Source organism: Pelobates fuscus, chromosome 6 (assembly GCF_036172605.1).
Source record: "Pelobates fuscus isolate aPelFus1 chromosome 6, aPelFus1.pri, whole genome shotgun sequence".
Taxonomy (NCBI): Eukaryota; Metazoa; Chordata; class Amphibia; order Anura; family Pelobatidae; genus Pelobates; species Pelobates fuscus.
This window is the reverse complement of record NC_086322.1, coordinates 187,668,901-187,696,642: the sequence shown is the minus strand read 5'-3', so window position 1 is coordinate 187,696,642 and position 27,742 is coordinate 187,668,901. Positions and strand designations below refer to the sequence as shown.

The following is a 27,742-nucleotide window of genomic DNA, read 5'->3' as shown; positions in this document are numbered from 1 at the left end:
AAATGTGATGTCAGTTGTTCTTTAACCAAAATAAAAGATAACCACAAAAAAGAATATTATTTTCTTTTATTTGTAGCTTATTGCTGTATAAGAATGCTTTCAGATCCTGAATTTCAAAAAAAATGTATGTAGAGTGAGCAGTTGGTAGAAGTGATCTTATTCCTCTGTTGACTCTTGTTAAAATAACAAAACAGTTCGAATGCTGAAAAGGCAAAGCAAAACAGTAATAAAACAATGAACAAAATTGTAGTTACACATTTTTAGTACTTCATGTGTGCTGTAGTGGTTATGGTGCCTGGCGTACCCCAATTCAAGTAGTAAATATGCAGGAAAAACAGCGATAGAGATCTGTGCCCAGCAGACTCCAGGTAAGAAGCGAAACATTTAGCAAACAGTTTGCCTACTTATATTGGGTTGTGCTAGGTCACTAATGGTGCCATAATCATTACAGCATGATGTGGTAATTATTTTGCTTAGGGTCTTCTTTTAAGAACTAATGCAGGTTTATATAATAAATAATTCAGTTTAATATTTTTACATCGATACCAAAATCACCATTCAGTCTCTAGAACAAACTGCCCTGATTTGTCAGTTAATATAGTTTCATTGCTACAGAAACTTGAAGAGGTATCCCACTAGGGAATCCAAAAACTGGTAATACTTCACATCACACAGAAGTATTTAATAGAAGATAAATTACCGTATATACTTGAGTATAAGTCGAGTTTTTCAGCTAATTTTTTGTGCTGAAAAACCCCAACTCGACTTATGCTTGAGTCACTGTCTGTATTATGGCAACTTACATTGCCATAATACAGACAAGGGGCTGTGGGGGCTGCAGAGAGCGTTTACTTACCTTTCCTACAGCTCCTGTCAGCTCCCTTCTCCTCCGTGCCGGTCCGGTCAGCTCCCCTGTCAGCTCCCAGTGTAAATCTTGCGAGAGCCGCGGGGTCATAGTGCGGCTCTCGCGAAACTTACACTGGGACTTGCAGAGGGAGCTGACCGGACCGGCACGGAGGAGAAGGGAGCTGACAGGAGCTGCAGGAGAGGTAAGCGCTCTCTGTCAGCCCCCCTCCACTGATCTGCCAATGCCACTGGACCACCAGGGAGTGAGAGCCCCCCACCCTGCCATGTATCAAGCAGGGAGGGGGGACGAAAAAAAAAATATATATATATAAATAATAATGAAATAAAAAATAATTTAACAAAAAACATTATTAAAATAATAATAAAAATGCCCACCCCCCACCAAGGCTCTGCAACACATACACAAACACACACTGCATTCATACACACAAACTGCACTCATACACACACACACTGCATTCATACACACAAACTGCACTCATACACACACACACTGCACTCATACACACACACACTGCACTCATACACACACACACTGCACTCACACACACACACACACACTGCACTCATATACACACTGCACTCATATACACACTGCACTCATATACACACTGCACTCATATACACACTGCACTCATATACACACACACTGCACTCATATACACACACACTGCACTCATATACACACACACTGCACTCATACACACACACTGCATTCATACACACACACTGCACTCATACACACACTGCACTCATACACACACACTGTATTCATTATATACAAACACTGCATTCATTATATACACACTGTAAATTATACACACACTGTAAATAAATATTCAATTAATATCATTTTTTTAGGATCTAATTTTATTTAGAAATTTACCAGTAGCTGCTGCATTTCCCACCCTAGTCTTATACTCGAGTCAATAAGTTTTCCCAGTTTTTTTGGGTAAAATTAGGTGCCTCGGCTTATATTCGGGTCGGCTTATACTCGAGTATGTACGGTAATGGAAAAATGTAGAAAGAGAACTGGGGATTGTGGATACAAATTAACAACAGTTTGTAGGATAAACAATGTGTCTTGTGCCTCAGCAGGCTTTATTATTGAAATGGCAATTAGACCACTATTAAAACTGCCTATTATCCAGCTGATGTTAATTAAAAAGTAAAAATCAGAATGGAGATAAATAGCATATTGAAAAGAACAGGAAAGCAAAGTGTGCAACTATGATTATTAACTTGAAATAGAATATTATTGACGTACTACTATAAATTGATAAAACAATGGTTAGAATTACAACATAGGGATGTCTGACAGGAAACAGATTCACAATAGTGAATTAAAAGAAACATCTATATTGTGATAGGAGGGTATACAGCCATTTGAGATCATTTTGGGTAAGGAAACCCCCCAGATTGAAAGAATAGTTTTTTTTTCATTAAATGTGATACATTTTTAAAAAAACGAGATTTACAGTTAAAGGGACACTATAGTCACCAGAACAACTACAGCTTATTTAATTTGTTCTGGTGAGTAGAATCCTTACCTTCAGGCTTTTTGCTGTAAACACTGTATTTTCAGAGAAAAAGCAGTGTTTACATTAGAGCCTAGTGATAACTTCACTGGCCACTCCTCAGATGGCTGTTAGAAATCCTTCCTGGGTCATGGCTGCCTAAAATGCATCCAAACATTCAGTATCTCCTCCCTCTGCATGCAGACACTGAACTTTCCTCATAAAGATTCATTGATTCAATTCATCTCTATGAGGAAATGCTAATTGGCCAGGGCTGTGTTTGAATTGTGCTGGCTCTGCCCCTGATCTGCCTCTTTGTCAGTCTCAGCCAATCCTATGGGGAAGCACTGTGATTGGATCAGGCTACCACTTCTGATGATGTCAGCAGACTGCTTGTTTTTCTGAGGCAAACAGCATGCAGATCTACAGCTTCAGGCTTGACTACAGTAAGATTTTGCTATATTTATGGAGGCATGAGGGGCCCAGGGGGGCTAGATGGTGGCTTTAACACTATAGGGTCAGGAATACATGTTTGTGTTCCTGACCCTATAGTGATCCTTTAATACCAGAAGCTAACTCTGAATTACTAAGCTTGAAATACTGATAAATCTCCTAACAGCAAAGGCTGTCCTTGAGCGTAAAACACATACCTTAGGTTGTCTCAGTACTAACAGACAACCTACAGTACCAGGTATGGACCCTAAGCTAAATACCTCAGTTATCTCAGATCTCTGAGATAACATACAACCATTGCAGGCTACCCCCCTTCTAGATTACAATCACACAACCCACCCTAAGATTGACATGTAAGCAAAGTGAAGAAACAAGTGCTCCGTGAAAATAAAGCATGTGGAATAAGCAAAATCCATTAAGGGTAATTATATAGTTGTCTTATTTGGAATAGCAAATTACACTATAGCTAATTTAATGATTGTACAGCAGTAAATATGTTCTTGTAGTTTAGCAAATGTGAATTACTTAAAACGAAACTATAGTGCTAAGAAAACAAACTTGTTTTCCTACCACTATAGAACAATGCACCTTCAGCACTAGAAGGGTTAAAAACCCTTCTGTCCCTTACCTCAGTCCAGCACCAATGTCCTTCGGGGCTGGGTCAGACTCTGCCTCCGCTCCTCCACCAACATCAGCCGGCAGTGGGACCTAATGTACATGTGCGCCGAACACCACACTCACATTAGGACTAGCCCATAGGAAAGCATTGCTTCATGTTTTCCAATGGGGATTTAGAGATGCTGGATGTTCTCAGCCAGAGCGTGAGGACGTCCAGGTCAAGTAGGTGACCAAAAGTCGCCTAACCACCCGGAAGTGCCTCTAGGGGTAGGTTAACTTAAATTAGCTGTAGTGGTCAGCAAGGTCCCCTTAAGGGATTTGCTTATTTCACTAGCCATAGCTCATGGAAGTAAAATAGTTTGTCATATTCCACTATATGATATCAGTGTGATGTCAAAGCACAAGAGATGAAACTGATATTTATTTAATTTAAGCTCACAAAACGTATACAAGTATAAAACAAATACCTTTTACCAGACTGCAAAAGGTCAAATCCTTTATTGATTTCCTCAAAAGGTAGTCTGTGTGTCACCAGCTTGTCCACATCAACCTTTTTTTCCATGTAAGCGGTAACCAGTTTTGGGATATCATCCTTGACCCTCAACCCTAAATAACATATTTATTGTGTTAAAAGTAAACATATATAACTAATGTACATATATCGCACATTCCATGTGTTGGGTAATATAAAGCTGCCTGTGATTTGCCTTCAGAATTTGACTTCTACATTGGTTTTATTCTTTAGCTTCAACCTACCTTTAACAGATTTTAAATCGCAATGACCATTATTCTGCATAGGTAAATTATATTCAGGTTAATTTTCAAGATCTGACTTGATTGAAATATTGAATGAGGGATGCTTATAAAAGCACAAAGGGGATAGCGCAATAATTAACATCATCCATCAGAAAACAGTGCTCTACACATTATATTATACAAAGAGGAGCTATTACTAAGCTGAGGATACTGTTAGACTCTGTGTACTGTATTTAATCACAGTTTTACCAGGGATCAATATTTATTCTCTCCTATTAGGTGAATAAAATTTGGTGAATGAAAATTCAGCCCTGAAAGTTGTCATGGACCAAATTTGCAAAGGCAAGTCAATTATCAGGCTGACTAGTAGTATAAGATGTACAATCTTGAGTCTTGTATTCACCATATGTTTTATTTCTCTCATTTACTTTATTTTCAAATGCTGGGCCTCAATTGGCTAGCAAACTGCAACACGCTTGAGCTTTTTGAATCTTAGCTGGTAAAGATTCAGTGGTATTCTCATTTGCAAACAATTGGATATTTTATGAATCCTGATATATTTTGACATTGTTACAACCTCCATGACGTTGCCTGTGCTGCTCCCGTTTTCCAATATTCCTTAATGCTTCCTACCACATATTGCCCTTGTAACATGCTTCCTTCCTGTACAACCCTATTAATGCCTGGGGGTACCTGCTACTACATTATCAACTTGCAACAGTCTCTGTGTGCTTATGTAGAAGCTAATTATATGGTATAGTAAACGTTCTAAAACATGTGTTAAACATCAACTTGTTTGTAATTATGTTACACTGTAAAATGTAGCAGAATCTCCTGGTGGTATATAAAAACTAAATTATAGTGGGTATAAAAATACAATACCTCCCAAAATAGAACTTGTCATTTTACGTCCAGTCAAAAAAACCATTGGATCAATGGTAATCGTTTCATTTATATCAGAAACTCCAACAATTACAGTCGTTCCAAATGCAAAATGGCTGGACTTTATTGCCGCAACCTGCAATGTAAAAAGTATGCAATCATGGTTTGAAGACCCGTTTATGTGTTGACAAAATATAGAAATATGTTGACTAGTAAATATGTATTTAAAATTGTGGTGGGCTAGGCAACCTTTGGCACTCCAGGTGTTGTTAACTACATTGCTGAAGGTTGCCTACCACTTACATGGGGAGATTATCAGTGCAAGTTATGGAATGAATGCATTAAAAGGTTTGGAATCTCATCAGAATTAATATTTTGTGAAAAGCTAAAATGGATGTCATTAATCAAATAAGGACATTGAAAAGAATTTAACATTTTTAGTGAAATTGCATTCTTCCCTTGAATTATTTGAGGAGTTATGTCTGCCTAATGATTTTCTGATTATTCTATTATGCTTCTGACTATAACTAGAGTTTCCATAATTTGTCATCGTCCCTCCCCCCCACTACAGCTATATTATTTCATGATTAAATAATTATTTGACTTAAAATATAGGCCTTTTCAAACAGAATTTCACCCCAACTCTATTGACTTTGTTGTAGATAAAGCAATGAAACATTGCCTGAACTTGCCCAGACTTCAAGTTTGGATAGTAAAGAGGGACAATATACTTTTGATTGTGAGAAAGAATCTCCCGCTAGTGACATCTTAGAAATAAATGCTGTATTAAGACATTCAATGAAAGAAGAGTAAAAATAGAAAGCACAGCACATTTAACAATGTAGTACATTTGCTCAGAGGTCCATACTACTGTCAGTCAGTCACTAGTTGGAGTACTAGTATACTTTGTGTTTCCCAATCCTAAATATCTATAAGATTGTGCTACATTTGATAGTGCCAATAATCTAAGTTGGATAATGCTTACTTCTGAATTAGGTATCATTAAAAAATGGTGAAAATGCATTTTCTGATGGAATGAATTTGACCCCTAAGAGTAAAATACCAATAGGGAGTATAATTAAAACACTGCCTAATCAGAACTATGGAATGGAAAATGAAATGTCAGAACTTTTTGTCAGGCTACAAAAATAAACTGGCAAAGTCATCTTTGAATAATTAGTCATTTTGCTCTTCATAGTAAGGTTCGATGCACATACCATAGTTTTTGTGTTACCAATGCATTCAAATACATAGTCCAAACCACCACCAGTTTGCTCCTGAAGTACTTGTTCAATGGGTTTATCATAATCTTTGGTGTTGATGCACTCAGTTGCTCCTAATTCTTTAGCCAGGTCAAACTTGTCCTTGTTGATATCTACTCCAATGATACGGGACGCACCAGCTGCTTTACAACCCATGAGAGCAGCAAGTCCAACGCAACCCAAACCAAATACAGCACATGTAGACCCTGGATGTACCTGAACAAAAATATTTTTAAGTGACTCTTTGGGTAAAAAGGTGTTTTAGAGAAGACATTTAAATCAATATACATCTGACAAAGTTATAATGTTCAATTCCCAAATCTCACAGGCTCAATGTATGCTAGAATTTAAATTTTCAAATATCATTGATACATTTCACACCAACCTTGCACATTTATTAGTAGTAGTAGTAGTAGAAGTAGTAGTAATTATATTATTCCTTATTTCAACTTATTCCGCAGCCCTTTACAATATTATAACAGGGAGAACTTTAACAATAAATGAGACAATTACAAAGTGTTACAGGAACAATGGGTAGATGAGGACCCTGATCACATGGGCTTAGAGTCTAGAAGAATTCATAACATCAGCAGACATCTTATTAATGTATTATTTAAAAAAAAATCTAATTTTTGTGAATTTGTAAATGTGTTCATGTATTAGTGCTTGATTTTACAAAATATAGTTATATAAAGAACATAAAATGAGATACAGATGGGCATGAGAAAAACAAACAAACTGCACAGTGAATATACACAATACATGGAGCAAATATGCATCAGTACATAATCATAATTAGATTAGCATGTACCAGTAACTAAAACAGCAAATATTATTATTATTGGTATTTATACAGCACCAACTAATTCCGCAGCGCTTTACAATATTATAAAAGGGGTGAAATTTACAATACATGAGACAGTTACACAGTGACACAGGAACAATGGGTAGATGAGAACCCTGCTTAAACAAGCTTATAGTAGTGCAGATACATCAGAACTCGAGCATAAAACAACTTTTCAGACTAGCCGACAAGAAATGATAGCATTGTATAGATACCATTAAAGAAAACAAGAAAAGAGTAGGGGGAAAAATAAAGGAAAGAGATAAAGTCCTAAGAGGAAAAGTAGAAATGTAATATATGAAGTCAGCATGGATTTTTCCCAAACAGGGAGCCAAAATGGGACTTCCTATTTTTAATAATTTTTCAAATACACATATTCATTAATAGTTTGTAGTGCAGGGGTAGGCAACCTTTGGCATTCTAGGTGCTGTGGTCTACATCTTCCCTCATACTCCTACATCCATAATGCTTGCAAAGCATCAGTGGAGATGTGGTCCACAACATCTGTAGTGCCGAAGGTTGCTTACCCCAGTTATAATGGATAAGTAGACATAGCATAAATACTTGATAATGACAATTCCCCTTTAAGGTTCAGTTTAAGGTTCAGTTTCTGATTGATACAATGTTGGTTTTCAGCTCCACTAACCCACTGTGTAGTTTGTAGATTTAACTTTACTTTCAGAACTGGGTACAATGGGGGAGATTACAGAAATGTAAGAGGGGTGAAATCCCCAATCAAATGTGTTAGCCAAATATACAGACAACAGAATATTTGTTTTTTTATTTTGGGCACTGTAAAGAAACACTTTCTATCTCTTTTATTGAGGTAGTTTTCTCTATTGATTAAAATGTGTTAGCCAGTTTACAATTTTCGTCATATTCCATGATCTAGGCTTTCTGACAAAACACACATAACTTGTTTATTGGTCCAGTTGAGTTGCCTTAATTAATAACTATTGTTGTTTAGAGTATAAATAATGCATAATGAGAGCATGCAATTGCTTAATAATAGCATAATAAAGAAGCACTAGCTCTGTTCTTGTTCCATCCCTTAATGCTGGTTTAATGAAAGAGAAATTAGCAATCTGTACCAATGATGGCATAAATATCCCGCACTGGCCCTCCATTGCATTAATACAAGGTTACGTAGTTATAGCCTGCATCCTCCATATATTGGGGGTTCTAATATAAGTCACGGAGGTCACCTGTCCAGTTAGGTACACATCAACAAATAGGCATGCAGATATACATGTTCAGAATACCTTGGCTGTGTTTAAAGCAGCACCATAACCAGTTGTGAAGCCACATCCAAAAAGAGAGACATTATCCAGTGGTGCGTTGTTATCAATTTTAGTGGCTGCAATTTCTTCAACCACAGTATATTCGCTAAAGGTGCCAGAGTGAAAAAAATTATGGATTTGTTTTCCTTTGCAGGTATATCTACTGGTGCCATCAGCCATCAGTCCTCTGCGATTAGCTGTGCTATGAGAAACAGAATGCATAGTTTGTTTGAATGTAGGTAATTATATGAAAATTTAAATTGCACTGTTTTTAGATATGATTCAAAACACATTTAAAACATTAACAAAGTAGTGTTAAATACTCATCGTTGTACATTAAAATGATGGCTTTCCAGTAGTGGTACAGAGGTTAATGGTTTAGTGATTTACTACTCTTCATATTTAAACATTTGTGCTTGGGCTGGTGAGATTCAAAATGATAGAGGAAAACTCATACCACTATATTTTACATTACATAACATTTCACCTTCTGTGCTAACTCAGACTTAAATAAATGATTCCTTTATTCACCCTATTGGGGCAATTAAAAATGCATGCTGCTTCCCTTGTGGATGATGGAGGAAGCAACTGCTTCAGTCTGCTCTGGATGTAGCCAAAACATCAGCCAGGAAGCATAGGAACTGAGAAGTGGTCTGTGGTCACCACCGGCAGAACCACTCCTTTATTGGGGGTGTCTTGCTAACTGCCTATAATTTCCACCTGTTGTCTATCCCATTTGCACAACAGCCTGTGAAATTGATTGTCACTCAGTGTTGCTTCCTAAGTGGACAGTTTGATTTCACAGAAGTGTGACTGACTTGGAGTTACATTGTGTTGTTTAAGTGTTCCCTTTATTTTTTTGAGCAGTGTATATATATGGTATTATCACCTTTCTGCCAAGCTGTTATCCTGTTCGGTGCCAGAACAAAAACATTGATTGACAAAGCAAAACAAAAAAATCAAAAAGTGCTAGTGCATATTGTTAATAGCACTGTTTAAGAAAAGGGTTTTACAAAATCTCCAGTCGATGCATATAATTATACTTTTTCATAATAGGAAAACAGAGAACAAAAAGTTCAGTGTCTCTGGGTGTACACCTGTGCCGACAACCCCGGATAACCCGAGGAAGTAATGCCGAGTGTCTACTCAGAGACTGGTGTACCAATTAGAGACTCCAGATGTCTCAAGAAGGGGCATAACCCCATATATACAAAATCAAACAACAAAAAGGACAGATGTGGTCAGATTCAAGAAATCAAATGAAACTAACCGCATCTCTGGAAATAACTATAGCGGCAGTGTCTAGGATTATAATGCTGGCTGTCGGTAACAGGTGTAGCTGTGAACCGCTAAAGGTGTCACTATAGACCCATGAGCTGTCACAGCAATATATGGGGTTAAATGGGGGTTTGGCCGGCCCATCTCATCTCACGACCCGCCCACTAACTTCAGATGGATAGGGTCTGACACGTCGGACCATGTGACCGGCATCAAGCCCCGCCCCCAATAACATCTCATGTTACCCTGGAGATTAGAGTGAATGTAGTACAGCTGATATCACACTCCCCCTGCTCCTATTGGTCAAAGGTACTCATGCCTCCTGGCACATCACATATAAAAGAGACTCATTAACAGTCTAATGTTAGCCCCTGACGAAGGTGCTCCTTTTTAGCACCGAAACGTACGTTGGGCAATTTGTTTTTTCCTCATATCACGGATATGAGCACTGGGCACTGGTGGTTTTAGCACCATGTTAATCACTTAATGTATATTTGATTTACTCTTTCTTTTCTATGCCTGTCTAGCTAGATTAACAGGGAGAGAGGCTTTATAAATTAAACCAGCAGTCCGAATTTGACTGTTATTATGACTGTCTACCGTCCTCAATCTCCCTTTACCTCTGTACTAGCTCCAATTGGAGCCTCTGTCTACTCTGTATCTATCATTAGTATTTTTTTGTAAGAGGTATTTATGGTTGTGATTTGGGGACCTATAATCCTTTTTGTACAGGATTTACAGGGAGAGAGGTTGTTTAAATTTAAAACTAGCAGTCCGAATTTGACTGCTATTAACACTGCATACCTTCCTCAATCTCCCTTCACCCCTGTACTAGCCTCATTTGGAGCCTCTGTTTACCCTGTATCTACTACTATCTCTATAGGAGGTATTTATGGTTGGGACTTGGGGATTTTTCTCATCTCCTTATAGTGCACTATATTAAAGCTGATAATTAGGGGTGAGTTGCTGTTGCCATTTGGCTCATTATATCACTACCTATACATATCCTTCTATTGACAGGCGTGGAATCCTAGTACCACTGTATATACTTTATTTATTTTTTGCATTTAGCAGTAACTTTTTGTATATACTTCATTTTGGTATTTAGTAGCATTTTTTCTGCTCATGGGTCTATAGTGACACCCTTAGCGGTTCACAGCTACACCTGTTACCTATCATTAGTATTTTTTTGTAAGAGGTATTTATGGTTGTGATTTGGGGACCTATAATCCTTTTTGTACAGGATTTACAGGGAGAGAGGTTGTTTAAATTTAAAACTAGCAGTCCGAATTTGACTGCTATTAACACTGCATACCCTCCTCAATCCAAAATATATACTTCATTTTGGTATTTAATAGCATTTTTTCTGCTCATGGGTCTATAGTGACACCTTTAGCGGTTCACAGCTACACCTGTTACCGACAGCCAGCATTATAATCCTAGACACTGCCGCTATAGTTATTTCCAGAGATGCGGTTAGTTTCATTTGATTTCTTGAATCTGACCACATCTGTCCTTTTTGTTGTTTGATTTACTTTTTCATAATGAATGTTTTTAATTTCCCTGAATGGGTGAATGAAGGAATCTTATATTTCTATCTCTGTATGAGTGACACAGAAGTGTATTTTTTTTTTCAATATAATGGAATATAAAGCTTTATTTTTTCTGTTATCAGTTTGTATTTGATCTCTATATGGAAGGAAGGACTATCCATGAAAAATGTTGCCCAGTGTGAAGTTATAATGAGGTTGTTGTACAAATAAAGTTGTATTACATACCTGGCTACAATGCAAATATTGGTCCTTTCATCATTGCAGCAAAGGCACTGACCACACTGGGGTAAGCAAAGAGGAATGACCTTGTCACCTAAACATGGAAATATTATTTTGATTAATACTGCACTGCAATTTATGATATAAAAAGAAAAGGTGGCGGTTTATGAACTTCGCTCCTCATTTTTGTAGATATATTCCGAAAAGTATAAAAATTATATTAAGCTTTACAGACACAATGCAAAAAAAAAATGAGGAATTTATGTAATATTGACAACCAAAAAAGTGCAGAGCTATGATGGATGGTACTGTACACTGAGTGTGTCACAAAGGAATGTGTGCGCGAAAAGGAGATCCAACCAACAGGGACACAAAGGACAAAACATATTTGAGGTTAGGTGCTAACACACACAGATCCCAAAAAAACATATTTATCTCATTTAGCAAGTCTGTTATACAGTTATTTTATAGTAAAATTGGTTGAAAAAAGACTCACTGTTCTGTTAATGCCTGGGGACTTTGTATAATTTGCAAAGACCCCCGATAGTGACATTGCTGCTCTGGGTCCAGTGGCCACTTACCTGAACCTGTCCCTTGTTGGCTGCCATCTGCTCCTCTTCTGCTACTGGTGCTTCAGCTGCCAGAAGCTGACATCACTGCTGTACTCTCACATATTGAGGTCTACGTAGTATGCCATGAAACCCCGGAAAGAGCCAATTTCCCTGCAGCTATCACTGGTGATGGCTGGAAGGAACAACAGGCTTGACGGCAGCAGCTCTACCCAGTGTCAGGTGGAGGAATAATACTAAGACAAAGTAGTCCCTACCATTTCTTGGATCCTATTACTCTCTGTGGAAGATATTAAAACTTGAGGCAGCTGCTAACAGTTACATTTTGTAGTAGAGAAACAAGAAGGAGTCTGTAACTGTATGCAATGCCATTCTAATGAGTTCCAGCTTATTTGATTACAACAAGAATAAAAGCAGGCTCTTTGCTTTCATTAATGTGGCCAATTTGATGCAGCTCAATAAGCTCTAATTCAGCTCAGCCTATCAACGGCCGCCAACCCAATACTTATCTATTAGCAAAGCTGCCAAGGAAAGGAGTGGGGAGGTGTTGTGACTTTGATATTAAACTTCAGTATTAAACTGTGTTAAGAAAGTTATCACGGTAAGGTAAGATGGCGTCTGAGAACTGGTCTCTAGGACACATTACACTTGATTGAGGTTAGTTGTTATTGGGCCAATATTGGGGCCAGTGTGTTTCTTTAAGGCAAAATTACATTGAACAAATTTGCAGCCTCTAAAATATGGAAGAAAATTTGTCTTTTTTTATACAGAAAGGAAAATCTATTAAAGTCTTTGTCTTGCCAGCAGTGTGTGTCAGCATTCCTGACTGACCTATACTGAACGAGCTAACCTTGCTTGGTCATTTAAATCAGTGTTCCCCAACCCCCGGGCCGCGGACCGGTACCGGTCCGTGGATCAAACGGTACCGGGCCGCCCAGGGGTGTGCGAGCCTGCCGGCTAATGCAGGGCTGGCATTGCCCAAGTGCCAGCCCTGCAATGTGCCTGCGGACCGGAGGGGAGATCAGAGATCTCCCTCCCCGGTCTGCAGGCACTGTGCTGACAGCCGGCAGGGGAGGGAGTGAGAGAGGACCCGGGAGCTCTTACCTGCAGCTCCTCCGGGTCCTCCTCTCGCGAGATTTGGAGCGTTGCCGCGGTAACCACGGCAATGCTCCAAATCTCGCGAGAGTGAACTCTAGCCCTGTAACTGGGCTAGAGTTCATCTCACCACCACCGGACCACCAGGGAATCCCCACCGGACCACCAGGGACTAAGAAATGTCCCCCCTCCTCCCAGTAAAGGTAAGAGGGGGTAGAGGAGGGAGGGGGGACATGAATATATTAAGTTTAATTAAAAAAAAAAGCCTCCCTACCCTCCTTACCCCCCATACACACACTGCCCCATACACACACTACACACATTGCCCCACAAACACTGCCCCATACACACACTGCCCCATACACACACTACACACACTGCCCCACAAACACTGCCCCATACACACACTACACACACTGCCCCACAAACACTGCCCCATACACACACTACCCCACAAACACTGCCCTATGCACACACTGCCCCACAAACACTGCCCCATACACACACTACACACACTGCCCCACAAACACTGCCCCATACACACACTACCCCACAAACACTGCCCCATACACACACTACACACACTGCCCCATACACACACTACACACACTGCCCCACAAACACTGCCCCCCATACACACACACACACACTGCAACTCTCACACACACTGCCACCCTCACATACACACTGCACCGCTCACACACACATACACACAATTTTGAGTCTGTCTTTATGTGACTGTGTTTGTGATTTTCTGACTATGTATGTGTCTGCGTGTTTTTTTAATATATGTGACTGTTTTTTTTTTTTTGTCTTATTAAATCAAAACAACGCGGAAAAATTATCAAACGTTTACCGGTCCGCGACGATAAAAAGGTTGGGGAGCACTGATTTAAATGGAAACTATAGTGCTAGGAAAACAAAGATGTTTTCCTGGCACTATAGCTCTCTATAGTGTCCCCCTTTGTTGCGCAGCCCCTCTTCTGTCACTTACCTGATTGCAGTGCCGATGTCCCTCGGCGTTAGTTTGTGTTCCGACTCCGCTCCTCCCCCACCGAAAGCAGTCAGGGTGGGAGACCTAATGCACATGTGCACCAATGGCTGCGCTCGCATTAATATTTCCCCCATAGAAAAGCATGTATAATGCTTTCTTATGTGGCTTTACATGACGCTGGACAGGGGAGGGCTGGCAGCCTCGGGCCTGGGGGGCAAGTCCAGTCAAGTGGCCCATTGCACCCCTGAATCAGCTCACCATCCATGGCCACCTTTTCCTGGTTTTATAACGGATATTGATATTATGCTAATTAGTAGCTCTTTGCCATACCCACTCCTTCGTGGCTCCGACTTTCAATGTTGTTAGAGCACAGGCTGAGAATCTCTGAGCCTGTGCTCTGACTCACTAACTGAGCACCGGAACCACAAGGGATATGATCTGACTGCACCTACTGCTGGTGCGCACCAATGGACCACCAGGGAATCGTTTAAATTAAATATGCTGGTGTCCAAAACTTGTGAGCTGTGTTGGCCACCAGGCGCCTCTGTTGTTATTGCGCCCTACATGACCCCACAGCTTGCATACCTCAAAGGCTGGCCCTGCTGACAGGCACACTGGCACTCACTCTCAATACACACACAAACCCTGACAAACACTCACTGACAGGCAGACACATACACACACACACACACACACACTGACAGGCAGACACACACACACATTCACTGACAGACACTTACTTGACAGACACACTTGCTGACACACACACACACACTGACAGACACCAGTGCCATCTTAACAACATTATGGGCCCCCCGGGCAAAGCAGTGCACTGGGGCCCTGCCTACACAACTTACAGGAATACAAATGTAAATTATAGATACAACGAAGATTATATTTAGAAGTACCTCCAACAAATGCAATGCATACATTCAATACATACACACGGACTGCTGAATGCAGTCACACCGACTGCTGAATGCATACACTCGACAACTGATGAATACACGCATACAGACTGACGAATAGACACACACACACACACACACACAGACTGCTGAGTACACCTAGAGAGTGCTGAATACATACACAGTCCGCTGAATACAAACATACACAAACATACACACAGACGGCTGAATACATACACAGACGGCTGAACACACACACAGACTGCTGAATACACACACACTGCAGTGAGGGGTGCAGTGTATGTGTTTGTGTGTACGGGTGCAGTGTGTGTGGGGTGCTGTGTGTGTGTGGAATGCTATGTGAGTGTGTGGTTCTGTGTGTGTGTGTGTGTGTGGAGTGCTATGTGAGTGGGGTGCTGCGTGTGTGTGTAGTGCTATGTGAGTGGGGTGCTGCGTGTGTGTGGAGTGCTATATGTGTGTTGGGTGCTGTGTGTGTGTTTGAGGGGTGCAGGTAGCAAATGTTTTTTGTTTTTTTAATACTACTATACGTTAAATAAAATCTATATGTCCCCCCCACCCTTCTTCTTACCTTTGGTGAAAGAGGCTGGGACACAGCCAGCCCTGGTGGCCCAGTTGTGAATTCTGTACAGCCTGCAGCTTGTCTGGCTGCAGGCTGTCTCCTGTCCTCCTGCGCGCAGAATGCTGTGTGGAGCATTGCAATGGTAATGCTCTGCAACGCTCCACACAGCCTGCTTGCGGGAGGAATGATCTGCCTTACAAGTCGGCCTCTCCTGCAGCCCTGGGTCCTAGGCAGCTACCTCTCTCCCCGATTAAATTGAGATCTCTCTCACCGGCACAAGGCCAGAAAACAAGCCCACCTCTCCGTTGGCCGGCAGGGGAGATCAAAGGATCTCCCCTGTCGGCCGGATATGCTGGGCAGCGCGGTAGGGCCCCATGCGGAAAGACGGCCCTGACAGACACACACAAACACTTCCAGACACACACACATACTTCCAGACACACACACACACACACACTTCGACACACACACACACACAGTTCCTGACACACACACAGTTCCTGACACACACACACACTTCCAGACACACACACACACACTTCCAGACACACACACACACACACACACACACTTCCAGACACACACACACACACACACACTTACTTCCAGACACACACTTTATTTTATTTCTTGTTGCTCCTACCTTTAGGAGTCCTCTGGGTCCTTTCCCCGGGGTCCAGTGACTTCCTCCATGATATTCCTGCTCCTCTCTGCTCCCTCGCGCAGTTTAGTGATGCGGGGCCGGAATGACATCATATTCCGGCTCCCGGCATTACCAGAGAGGGCGCGCGAGGGAGCAGGAAGATCAGCAGCAGAGCTCCCTCGCCGCCGTATGCGTCCTTACTCCGTGAACACCGGCCGGTATATTGCTGCAGAGTAGGCACCTGCCATCTGGGACAAGCAGGTGCCTACTCTGCCTTGCTACTGGGGCACCGTAAGTGGCCAGCTGGCCACCTGCTGGGCTCTCTGTGACAGGCTATCAGCCTGCTCCGCGCGGCAACCCCTCCTTCTAGCGCCCAGGACCGGCCCTGCAGTGGCCATTTTTCTAATTATTTAGGGCGGCCTGGGGGGCAATTGCCTCCCTGCCCCCCGGCCCAGCCCGCCCCTGACGCTGGATGTCCTCATGCATAGCGTGAGGACGTCCTGCATCAGTTAGGCCTCTGATAGTCACTAGAAGTGGAGTTAACTCTCAAAGGTAAGGTAAATTACATTTGCAAGGCTAAGGGACCTTGGACACTGCATACAAACCATTCCAATGAGCTGAAGTGGTCTGGGTGCCTATAGTGTCCCTTTAATGCAGGCTTCCTCAAACTCTGGCCCTCCAGATGTTGCTGAACTACAACTCCCATTAATCTCAGTCTATCTATTTCATTTATAGAATCATGGGAGTTGTAGTTCAGCAACATCCGGTGGGCAGGATTTTTGGGAAGCCTGCTTTAATAAATATAGCCATGATACAAATCATGGAACATCATCACAGTGAATTGAAACATTGATTTTAGTTAATTATGTTTACAAATTGGTCTTACCTGGTTTAAATCTTTTCACCCCTTCTCCAATGCTTTCTACAATACCAGCCCCCTCATGGCCAAGAATAATGGGAAAGTATGAATTTTCCAATTTTCCTTTCATTCCGTGGTCATCAGTGCGACATATGCCTGTTGCCACCATCTAAAAATGTGAATGTACAATGTTTTATTTTTACTTTTCATATAATATTCTATGTGTTACATCTTCCAGACTGAGTTTAAAGAATTACATGGAAACTGTAAGAAATAAACTTATTCCAAAATGGTTTCTTTTGGAATTTTGGTAGTTTGTGGATTCTTTCAGAGAGAGTCACTCAGGCAGTTACTGTTGCTGTTCTACAATGTTTGTGTTGGTGTCTACATACTGTGTTTGAGGGTTTGTGGGTAGAGCTCATATTTGTCCTGCATCATGCAAAGTGTGCAAATTCTCTGGGTAATTATGCTCTCTGAGCTGAGCTTGGAAGTAGGCTTGCAAGTCATGATAGTAAATATCAGACTTCTGGGCATAACACATTTGCTCAGCAATAGTAGTGCCACCTCTATCTAGTAAATCAAGATTACTGCTGACACTGCTGTTTTAAAACTCACAGAAGCAAATTCAGATACATTCAGAGTTTAGAACAATATGTGCTAATTTTGTGCAGATGGTCACCAACAAAAGTTGAAAATTTTGAGCAAAAATGTGGAAATATTGAACATTCATCCAACACAGAATTGCCAAGAATTAAGTCTGAATGTGATCATGTAAAAAAAATAAGAAAAAAAAGTATAATATCCACTATATGTTGAAGAATATTAGTTAGCTTGACTTATATTTATCGATGATTCAGTGTTCTTGAGCATGCTAAATGAAATTACTAGTGCACACATCTAATGAATAACAAGCAGTCCTGCATCTTTTGGGTACCGTCTCAGTAAATCAGGAAATCCTGATTCAAAAAGTGGCCAGTTTCAAAAGGGGACAGGGCACTAAGACCAAGCAAAAAAGGTTTCACCAGCGCTCAAGGTTATTCTTGAGGAGGCATGCAGACATTAAGTCTGGCCACCATATTTAGGGTTGTATGGGTCCCCTTTAATGGCAGACTGGCCCTTTGCACAGTGCTCTGTGCAGCCTGCTCTCTTCTCTGCCCATCTTGGAAAGTGGACCAGGGAACATTAGTTGGGATCAGCTAATGAGAAATTCCCTTCAGTTAAAACCTTGTGTGCACAAGAGAGTGTTGACATCATCTCAGAAATGAGAGCACACATGCAAGAATCTGTAAACATCAGACAGCAGACTTTATCTGATGTTGGCACTATTACGAGTAGACATAATGGGGGAGTTAGATTTTATCACAATTGCTATTACGTAGATAATGTTAGGGATATCACAAAGTTAATATTTAATTCTTATTGCTCAATATGGTGTGTACAGTTATCCCATAATACAGCGCTCTTTATTAAACATTAAACCCAGTTGCACATAATTGGCCGCATAAATCTGTTTTTATCTCCAAAATTATTGCAAAATGTTAATCCGTGACTTTGATTTTGCAATTTAAGCAGTTTATACCTCAAATGATTGCTATAAATGTTAATTTGTGACTGCGATTTTGCAGTGTAAGTATAACTCAAATGATTGCAACATTTTAATCTGGGAATGTGCAATTTAAAGGGATACTTTTAAGCAATTGAATGGGTTAATTTAAGCACCATGACCACATAGGAGTGCCCTGGTGTAGTCAAACCACTTTAGAAACTACTTTTTAAAGAGAGCTGTTGAGCTATTGAGTAAAGCTCATTAATTTAGAGCATCAGGTGATCGCTCTCCACCAATGAGCTAAGCCCTGTACTGCACAGTAGCTGCACAATTGATATTTATTATTACAATGGGTAGCCACTTGTTGCTCACTTTTTAAAAGACTTTATCCTAACTGCGGCATGGTGGGTGGGGCATAAAGGAGGTTTCAAAACTCTCTTACTAATTGGGGAAGGTCATATACTGACTACCTTAGGCCTTTACTTTTACTATTTGCACCCTGGCTGCTAGTGCTGCTGTGGCAAATGGTAAAAGCAAGCATTTAACAACTCCTTATTGATGACCAATTATCAGGGATTATATGCCCGATACATGAAAATTATTCACCAAAATCAACATTTTCAATTTAAAATATAGGTATTGGTTTCGATATTGAAAAACTAAAAAAGAACTGTAGTCAGCCTACTATAGTACACTAGGAAAAGGGGGGTAACCCTTAGGTAGAATGGTGAAAAAAGCTAGAAATAGTGTACTTAAAGTGGATTCTGGGAGAAATAACGGATATGACCCAGGGTAACTCAAGATAAAGTTAAGTTACCAGAGCTAAAATGTAAAAAGACCAAATGGTCAAAATAACAAATACTTTATTAGAGATTGTAATAGTAACTAATAATAATATCCCAAAGTGCTAACCTGGGTCATATCCGTTATTTCTCCCAGTATCCACTTTGGTTTCGATATTGGAATCGATATTCATTTGTTCCCAATAAATCTGTAACTGCAGTAATGTAATCAATCTTAACCTATAACTGCAGATAAATGTGATCACTTCTAATTTAATCAAACCATAGTTATCATATTTGTTAGAAAGACAGTATAAATATTCAGCCTTACATTATTTTATGAAAAATAGCAAGTTTTTACCTTAATTCTGATTTCATTGACTTTTGGGGGAGCCACTTCCACCTCCTCAATTGAAAAGGGTTGGTTTACTCCCCAGGTAACAGCTGCCCTGCATTTGATAATCTATATTTAAAAAAAAAAACCATAAGCAATCATAAATAAAATATTTATTACACTACAGAAATATTTCATACAAACTAAGAAGCTAGTAGAGCTAGTAAACTAAAAGCTAGTAGTGTGTGTCTGTGTGTTTGTGTCTGTCTGTCTTCTGTCTATCTATCTATTTATCCTAAACAAGAGAGCTTTTGTTGCAAATTTAAGGGGAAAAAAGGAACTTCTGATTGTTCAAAAGTTCCTTTTTTTGCATTTACATATTGTTTTGTTTAGGATACTACATTAAATGAAAATATCACTATAGTTCCTCATACAAACCCAGACAAATATATATTTGTCTCTACTTATAATGTCTCCATAAAGGACAAAAAGCTGCCTATTCATTTGTTTCCAGTATGATTTCAGCACTTTAATATAGGCAACATATGCTACTCTAAGGCTTAAATGTCGAATGCATTTAAAGAAAGGTTAGACTGAGGGATAAAGTGACATCTATGGAGGTACTGACTGCCTCACTCCACCCCACAGCCAGATGGAAAACTCTGCAGTTATCACTATTACTATTCCATTTAATACATAGTTTTTTGTTTTTTTTTAATATACTACACTATATTCTGTTTTGTATATTTTAGATGTGGAAAATGTCTAAACGAGAATATTTTATATGTACAGGTCAATTTTTTTTTTTTTTTTAATTCTTTATTTTTGTAGTGCATAAGCTTTGAACAGTTGGTTGTGAGGTACCCCAACGGCAATCCTCCAACGCAGTATAAACAGCTGAACAGAGAGGTACATGAGATAGCTAGCACAAATTTTATATTTAAAGGTAATTGAGTATTAACTTGGTAGGAAACAAGCTTAGGTAACATTGTACTGAGTAACGCTGTGCAGACGTTTGAGTGCCTATCTACTGAGTGTATGAGTAAGGCTAAACGATGTGCCATGCTGGGGTGCACAATGTGTAAAAATGTTAGGTCTAAACAGTATTCTGTAAAAGTAATTTAAGTTTAAGAACAAAAACAATGAAGGGTCTCATAGCCAAGTCTTGCTCGTTACAGTGATTAGCCTCGTTGTGCTATCTAGCCATTAGTATTAAGTTGTGTAAAAGCTACTTAGGCATTGAGTTATGAACCGCTGGGGGTTAATTTACGCTAGATTAACTTGCCTTCATGTGCTGATATTAATAGGGGGTTTTGCATGAGATAGGTTATTACAGGCTTAGGTTTATGGCGAGATGTGCCAAGCTGTGCTTTATGGATGAGGGAGAGGCCATTGATAAATTAAATATGCCTGAAACTACAAGGAACTTAAATGAGTAGCTGACTACATGTTGGTTATTCTGCTGCGCAAGCCTAAGTAAACAAACACGTTAGGTAATAGTCCCCAGAATGTCCCCACAGGGTAATAAACTAATCTTGAGTGGATAGGAGATTTTTAAGGTTAACCTCCGGTTCTCTCCCTGCGATCGCTGTGTGCAGGAGAAGCTGGTGAGGGCAGGTTCCCCAGTGCTCAGTCCAGTACAGGTCAATTTTATTTTTTTCCCAATCACATTCGGGTCATGCTTTTCATGCTGTTTTTTGGTATGTTATTTAAAGGAATCATGTCCAGCAATTAATTTAAAAATGAAAGTTGTTTCCTCCATATAATTTTTACATAACCTCAATACAAACAGGGTTTTTTTCTAACAATCTGTGATCAATTCATCTGCTGCTGATTATTGCTGAGGCAACACTTGTTAAATATCCATCTAGCTAAGTTCCTAGGAAAAAGTCACTTTTGCGAACAAGAGAACTGGAAGCTGAATGTGCTCTCTCTATAAGTGATCTATTGTTTTTATATTGGACAAGCCAACCAACCATTGGTTGAAAGTTTTTTTTTTGTTTTTTTTTTGTTTTTTTTTTTTTTAAATCAGAATATGGTGTTTGTTATTTCATACTTTATGTGTGTCAAAATTGACTTTATCAAACACCAAATCATCATCATCATTTGTTTTATTTTCATCGTATTTACTTATATATATATATAAATGTATATCTTCCTGTCTCCCATTTTATTTTATCTTAATTTCCTTTATTTTTTTATTTTAAATACCAAATATACATACAGACTAACTAAAACAAACATTTGTTTGGTTCACAGTGTGCCGGAAAAATAAATAAATAGGTAAAATAAAAAAAACGAAATAAATAAACAAATAGATAAATCAAATAAGCGGTCCGAGGCAAGCGGTATCCCGGCAAACTCTGTTTTGGATAGGGATTGCTAGACTAAAAGTAAGTATATTGCAAGAAAAAAAAAAAAGTAAAATTTAAAATAGTTCATTATCCCGGGTCTAATTTTTTTTATCCATCTATCCCAATAACTATAATAGTAGCCCTTCTTTGGGGCAAAGTTTGTAATAGCTCGTTCCATTTTGCACTGAAAAATGCTTTGATGGTGAATCTTAGCCCAGCTATCCACCCTAGGAGACTTCCAATTTCTGGCTATTGATGTTTTTACTGCCATTAGGATATGAAAAATAATTGGTCTGAATTCTCTATTAATCAGCCCCATATCCATATGTAATAAGGCCATATTTGGAGTCAGATTCAATTTCTGTTCCAATAAAGTTGACAAATATTGGTTTGTCGTCTCCTATAAGGGTCTGATTATCGGACAGTCCCACCAAATGTGTTTAAAATCTGCGGTTGATTCAGTACATCTCCAACAGTTAGGGGGGACTGTGGGATACATTTTTGCCATTTTTTTTAGGAGTTCTATACCATCTGTTTAATATCTTATAGTGAGTTTCATGTATATTCAAACAGTGGCAAGCTTTGTATAATGTGTTAAGGGAGTTATTCCATTCTTTCATAGTTATATCTATTTTCAAATCAAAATTCCATTTAATTATTACCGAGGGAATTGGTTTGATCTGAGCCTTACATATTAATGTTTGGCATTTATTGACTAGATGAGTATAGTCTGATTGTTCATATATATCTGAAAGAAACTTAACTCCATTGGTTGAATGTTAATGTAAGGGTACAGTGGAGCCAGGTTTTTGTTTCTGCGATTGTTTCTATAATGTTGTTACATTTTGTGGTGAAACCAACCTCGCCACTGTACACCGTAGTAGCGCTGGCACCAGGGCTGAGTACCGCTGGTCTCTGCCCACTCAGCAACCCAGCAAGGCAGCCTACCAGTTTCCCGTACAGCCGTGGTGAGGCACCTGGACATGGACAAGTTTCCACGTTATCCATGTGGAGTAACAATTTATTGTGGGTGGGTTGTACTGCTGTTTGTGCTTCGTGGGTGGGTTGCAGGACTAACCAGGGCACTGACCGGCAGGAGGTCAGATACCCTGTTAGTCTAGGGGGTAAAGTGTGGCGAAACTAACCTCGCCACTGTACACTGGAGAAGCCTGGTTGCTCGCCTGCTCCCTTTAGACTATGGCCCTGCAGTTCAAACCTTTATGTTCCCTGCAGAAAGGCTTATTCGTGCCTTTCTGCCGGGTTGTTCGGTAGATTCAATCTACCGTACAAAGTACCGATCTAAGGACCACCTGGGAACTGGAGTGTGCCGTCAATTGACCACCCAGCATCTGCGGTTAACCCCAGCTTAATTGCCGAATGCTGGGTGGCCTTTGTTCATCGAACGAACACGTGGCGGCGGCCATCTTAAACTCCCGAACAGCGGTGTTTTGCCGTTGAGTGTCTGGAACTAAAATCGGACACTCGACTAGGCAAACACCACTGGGACCTCCAGACTTCCGTGGATTCGTGCCGCAACTACCGAACGAGCCGCCGTTCGGTAGAAAGACTAATGTTCACATGGGGAGTCTAACGAACACAAGGAAACCCACGGATGGCAAGCCGTTCAGGACTTTTTAATACATTAACAGAGACCGACTGCAAGGCCAAACCTCATGGAACTATTTTCGGTCACTTTGCCTGTGCGGTCGTTCAAAACTTTAAACCTCCATAGCTCCCGAACCCCTAGTCTGATCTGGGTGATTTTTGAGTATGTTGCTCACCCAGATCAGGGCTATTTAGGAGTGTACTCTAGGTATTTGGGGTACATCCAGAAAGTGGGGAAGTAATGTACATGATTAAGGGGATTATGTGTCATGCTGAGGGGAGGAGATGTGTGGGAGGTAATTTATGTGTGATTGGTGCATCGGATAATGACTGTAAATCCCTCCCTTGCATGGGAGAATCCTTTATAAGCCATTTGTGTTAATAAACGTGTGTTCCTGCTTAACCCTGAAAGTGAAGTGTCGGCTCATTCTTGGGGGGAATTTGACTGTATGCCGATTGCCAGGAGTGCAAGCTGTTCGTACGGCTTTTCCTGTGCGGCTGCTTCCAGGGTTTGTGTGTTTCCTGTTCGGGAGTTGGGGGATTCGTGCAGTTTGGAGTTCGGGAGATTGGTGATTGCAGTAGCTGCTGGTATATCTGAAAGGGGATTATCGCCTAAACGTTTTTTATCCTCTTGTGAGCGAAACAGTCTGTTACACATTTGTTTTAAGTAGACAGGCCTTGGTTTTTATCTTTACGGACCTGTGTAAACCAGTCTAAGCACCATAAGTACCCTGACACATTTTTATTTCTGACAGTGACTTAAAGCGGCAATCATTTTAAAAATCCACCAAGACTGCCCAGTACATTTTTCCAGGATGCCTTGTATTGTCCCTACTGTACATGCACTATGCTAACACTACACACACAGAACAGAGGAGGTATGTCACAGAATAAAAATTCACATAATATACAAGTGACTCGCAATTGTATTAAATGTATGCTTACTAACGCAAGGAGTCTAAATATAAAGATGGTGAAACTACAAATAATAGCATACACTAAGCAATATGACACAATAGGCATCACAAAAACATGGTGGGATGAGACACATGACTGGACAGTTAACTTAAATTATTACACTTTATTTATGAAGGATAGAAAAAGCAGTGAAGTGGAGGGGTATGCTTGTATGTCAGACAATGGTTTGTACTGGTCCTGAAAATGTTGGTATAATGCCATCATATCCCCTCTGAAACTCTGTTTTTTTTGTTTGTTTTTTAAACTAAACAGATTTAAATTTGTTAACCTTCCTTCATAACAAAAATGCTCTATTCCTATTTTCTTCTATTTAAAAGCAGGTCTAAAGGTAGGACATGAGGTCATGCATTTAGACTGGAAGAAAGGATATTCAGTCTAAGGCAAAGGAAAGGGTTTTTTACAGAAAGAACAATAAGATGTGGAATTCTCTGCCTGAAGAGAAATTTTATCAGAATCTGTACAGATGTTTAAACAGCAACTGGATGTCTACTTGCAAAAGCATAATATTCAGGGATATTATTTAACACAGCTTCTTGATCCAAGGAAAGATCGGACTGCCATTGTGGGACAGAGAGGGATTTTTTTTCAAGTGTTTTGCAAAATTGGAAAGCGCTTCAAACTGGGTGTTTTGCCTTCTTCTGGATCAACAGCAAAAACAGACATGAGAAAGGCTAAACTTAAAGTATGTATGTCTCCTTTCAGTTTATGGAACTATGAAACAGTAAGGAAGACTATCTGCCCCCTCTTTGAAAGGGCCGATCTGCAGACTATGCAAGTGTGGACCTTGGCGTTCTGAAATGCTTCCTTTAATGGATCAGAACATTGGAACTGCAGGTGGGGAAAAAATGTAGCTATCCCATAAACCCACACTGGACAAGGGTCTCTCTCTAAAGGGAATGGGACACAAGATGAGAAAATTATGATCTTGATATAAAGTGGACATGATATATTCTAATCATGAACAATCATCGAATCCTCTAATCTAATCATTTAATCTAATCCTAAAATGGAATGAGGCAAAAATGTGATTCTTTGTTAAGCTAATTTGCATATGCCCACCCAGAATCCTTTGCAGTAGTAACATCACTGCAGATTTGTGATTTTCTGTGGGAAAAGCAAGTCTTATGGCTTGACTGGTGTGCAGATTTTTGTTAAACATTGTATTGACTATCCACAGACTTCAGGTGGAAGGGGTTTTCAATCATAATTTTTCCCCACCATAACCTATTTGGATTTTGCTTCCCAATCATAAACAAGAAAGATATAGATAACTGCAGCGGTAGTGATATTATGCTGACCCAGTGATTTGAAAATCAATTTGCCACTTATCTCCATGTGCTGTAGCTGCAACATGAGAGTGAGCCCTCCCTCTCTTGCTACAATGACGTAATTTCTGTGTATTTCTTTACACCATAGGCTGCTATGATGAAATTTACAGCGACTATTTTTTTTGTGTGCAAATGCATTAAAAGTAATATGAAAATAGTTATAGGAACAAAGGAACAACTGCCCACCCTCAGATATTTTATTGCAGTGTAAAGCTGGACAGATTTACCCTTGATAGTGACTAACTGTAATTTTCCCATTACCAATCTGGCTGCAGAGAGGCTATGGTACTGGGGGGAGTTCTAACATGGTTTGACGGGAAACCGGATTGAAGTTCACCATACACTATAACCACTAATATAAACCATAGAGCTTAGAGTACTACTTGAAAAAGTTATTGTAAATCTCTCATCTTTTTTTTCCCCTTTTAGCTGTCTGCTTACTCATTTCTGTCTTTGCAAACACACTATTATTTTGTGACTGTAAGCTTTGCAGAAGTAACGTGCATAACATAGATATTGTATTACAGTTTCTGAAGCTCTTTGTCTTGCTGTGTCTTGTCAGAATAAGCACGTGTTCTAAAAATAACAATGCAATGCTTGTGGACCCAGTACTTAATTGAAAACAAGAGAAATCTCAATGTATCCTTGCTGGCAAAATATTTTAGAAATAAATAACAAGACAATGCTAAACTGTGCAAATGCAAACTAGTAAAACATTTTGTTAACCAAAGCATATTACACCTAAAATGGAATTTGTATTTATAAAAAAATATAATTACTTACTTTGCCGGCTGTCTCCATTTTTTTGAAACCCAAAAGAGCTAAGCTCCGAGTTAAGTACCGTATGTGGGCGTACACTTATATGAAGTTAATAATTTGCTATAAAACAGAACACTTGCCACTGCTCTTAAAGTGTGCAAACCCTCAATACATTTTTCAACAGATGTTTTTAACTATAGACTATTTATATATATATATATATATATATATATATATATATATATATATATATATATATATATAGTTTTCCAGCTGTGCTTGTTTTGCATTCATTATCTTTGGAAATGTTTAGCATTTTTATTTTCAATTGTATCCTTGTGTCCCTGGCTTCTTCCTTTCATGAATCCTCCCATTTGTTCCTTCCCTTCTTCCTAATTGCTGTCCAGCACACTCATGTATGTTTTACGATGCAGCTAGACTTTTGATGCGTCCCATATCTTCCGCACTGGTACTGATTTTAATGTATACTTATTTTTTTTATTTTTTTTAAAATAGTTTTTATTGAAAAAAATATTATTATTATTTTATTTTTTGTAACATTACAACAAATTATAAAAACATTGTAATAAGGCTTGGGAAGGAGAGGCGAACTTGGAAGAGGGAAGGGGAGATCCATCCAATGTGACAAATAATATAGTAATATATAAGGCAAACAATTTGAGTGATACATTGCAACAATAGGACAAATTGCTACAGATTATAGGCTTTTTTTAATTTCGTCTTCCCACATATCCCAATCATACTTCAATTGTGCAAAGAGGTACGAGTTACTTCTATGTGATAGTTTGTGCGCTTTATTTTCTAGGAATAGGTTCAGTACTTCTGTAAGTGATGGCATATCTTTAGATTTACAGTACC

The 27,742-nt window shown here is 39.5% G+C and overlaps 1 protein-coding gene across 1 annotated transcript; it reads right to left on the bottom strand.

Moving 5' to 3' along the window:
• Positions 1–39: 39 nt before the first annotated feature.
• On the bottom strand, positions 40–26,936 carry LOC134614607 (alcohol dehydrogenase 1-like). Its single transcript, XM_063458584.1, has 9 exons — positions 26,888–26,936; positions 19,867–19,968; positions 17,205–17,346; positions 11,536–11,623; positions 8,462–8,681; positions 6,311–6,571; positions 5,094–5,229; positions 3,923–4,061; positions 40–202 (listed from the first exon to the last, which is right to left on the bottom strand). Exons 1-9 carry the CDS (start codon positions 26,903–26,905, stop codon positions 178–180), a joined length of 1,131 nt encoding a protein of 376 aa, XP_063314654.1. The 5' UTR covers positions 26,906–26,936; the 3' UTR covers positions 40–177.
• Positions 26,937–27,742: the final 806 nt, after the last annotated feature.